The sequence below is a fragment of the Agrilus planipennis genome, unplaced genomic scaffold (assembly GCF_000699045.2).
Source record: "Agrilus planipennis isolate EAB-ADULT unplaced genomic scaffold, Apla_2.0 scaffold12, whole genome shotgun sequence".
NCBI classification, from domain to species: Eukaryota; Metazoa; Arthropoda; class Insecta; order Coleoptera; family Buprestidae; genus Agrilus; species Agrilus planipennis.
In genome coordinates this window covers 113,845-115,910 of record NW_020439003.1, presented here as the reverse complement: position 1 = coordinate 115,910, position 2,066 = coordinate 113,845, and the positions used below count along the sequence as shown (strand labels likewise).

The following is a 2,066-nucleotide window of genomic DNA, read 5'->3' as shown; positions in this document are numbered from 1 at the left end:
CTGTTCATTTATACGCTTCTAACCTTTGCTTTGGAAATAGCTTAGAAATATATAAAATAAATTACTTGTATTGGTACTCTAAAAATGTATGATTACGTGTTTCTTTATTGATCACCCTGTATATGTAGAAATACGTTTAAAAACCGTAAAATAATATAATTGCTCAATTCTTCTTTTAATTGTATAAAATAGGATGCTATGGTAATTTGACGTCTATTATGATTTTTTTTTTGTGATATGGAATTGAAGGTTCCAATTTTCTTTTATGGTTTAAGAGTTTAATAATTTTTTAATAATTAAAATGCCAGTAATGGAGAAAGAAAAAAAAAGGCGTAAGGAGTCTTTGGTACGTGAAAATCAAAAATATGATAAATAACGGAAAGTTCACACGCATGCTTTGCAATTTTAGACGGAAAATGAAAAATTAAATCGGATGTTAGTATACAAACGTATGTTTCGGGCAGAGGTGAGAAAAGTGATTGCCAATCGATATTGGTTGGAAGAGATGGACGAACGAAAAATACTGGGCGACAATGTCAAACAAAATTTTCTTTTAATTACAAAGAAGAAAATAAGGACGGATCTTAAGTTGGAGGTGATAAATATTCAATTAGTAAACCATGAGACATGTTGTTCTTAAGAGCGTTTTAGGAAAAAGCTCTTCTGCGAAAACCAACAAATTTACGAACGACCGAAGAAATGAACAAAATCTTTTCTGTTATCGGTTCTCTAAAATGTTTCACAAAATACGACGATGTAAGCCATTTAATGATTTTAAATGTTATCAATATCTAATTGACAAAGCTCCAGGGCTTTAAGGGCTATCGAAAAAGGACAAAGGACTAGGGGTGAGCGTTATGTAACGTAAGTAGTTTCCGAAACTGCGTACTAGCTAAATAATCGTATAACCTGTTTCGACTGTGTACGACAAGCGGTTACGGTTATGGTTATTTTCGTTATCGGTTACTTTGAGTAAGTAGTTTAGTATCTTCGGTTTTAACGTTGTAAATAGCTTACTGTACGTTAAAGTTGGTACCCATGGGTAACAATAACGTGATGCCTGGTATTATACCTATTTTGTTATTCGAAGGTCACGTATTTCTTTTGTCATATCTTCGTCTTCGTTCCTCGGAGTTATGATTTTGAGTAAATAATATTTGAACAGATCAATCAAAATCATACATACATAGAAAAGCTGTTTAGAAGATTATTTATTGTGGCCTCTTATATTTTTAGTCATGAAAGAAAGTCTATGAATTCCAGATCAGATCTTGAGAAGAACTTAGTAACAAACAACTATTACAATATTTAAAATTTTTGTAATTGTGTAGCAAAGTTGTTGAAGCTTTCTAGGAGATAATTTTCCGAGGGTACGATGTTTATTTTTAACTTAGATTTATACAACAGTTACCAAATGCAAAAATATCTTTCCGTAAAAGTGTAAAATATCAAATCGTCGATGGTAAATACATGGGTTTGTTTGNCGTAGGTAGGGAGAAAAAAGCTCATTATACTCTCGTCTCTTGTTCATTAAACATACTTTTTCATACAGTACCTGCCAAAAGTTTTGTTCAATCATGAATAGTAAATCAACAAAATTGAAGCATAGATTAATAAAGATTTTGTATACTTCATTTACTTTCTGTAGCGATGTGCTCCTTCCATTTTCTTGGATGCGCACTGGCAAAATCGTATGCAGGGAGAAAAAAGCTCATTATACTCTCGTCTCTTGTTCATTAAACATACTTTTTCATACAGTACCTGCCAAAAGTTTTATTCATAAATATGAAATCAACAAAATTGAAGCATAGATTAATAAAGATTTTGTATACTTCATTTACTTTCTGTAGCGATGTGCCTCTTCCATTTTCTTGGATGCGCACTGGCAAAATCGTAGGCAGGGAGAAAAAAGCTCATTATACTCTCGTCTCTTGTTCATTAAACATACTTTTTCATACAGTACCTGCCAAAAGTTTTGTTCAATCATGAATAGTAGTGCGAGTCGAAAACAAGCGTTAAAGCCTTTAATATGTCTTCAAATATAAATAAACATCTCGTTGATATTT

At 31.9% G+C, this 2,066-nt stretch overlaps 1 protein-coding gene across 1 annotated transcript in view; it reads left to right on the top strand.

Annotated features, from left to right (window-relative positions):
- Nucleotides 1–310: 310 nt before the first annotated feature.
- LOC108742077 overlaps nucleotides 311–2,066 on the top strand; it is a 14,008-nt gene continuing 12,252 nt past the window's right edge. Inside the window, exons 1-3 of the mRNA XM_025975952.1 lie at nucleotides 311–346; nucleotides 410–595; nucleotides 652–756. Coding sequence (XP_025831737.1) covers nucleotides 311–346; nucleotides 410–595; nucleotides 652–756 — 327 coding nt within the window. The remainder of the gene's footprint in view (nucleotides 347–409; nucleotides 596–651; nucleotides 757–2,066) is intronic.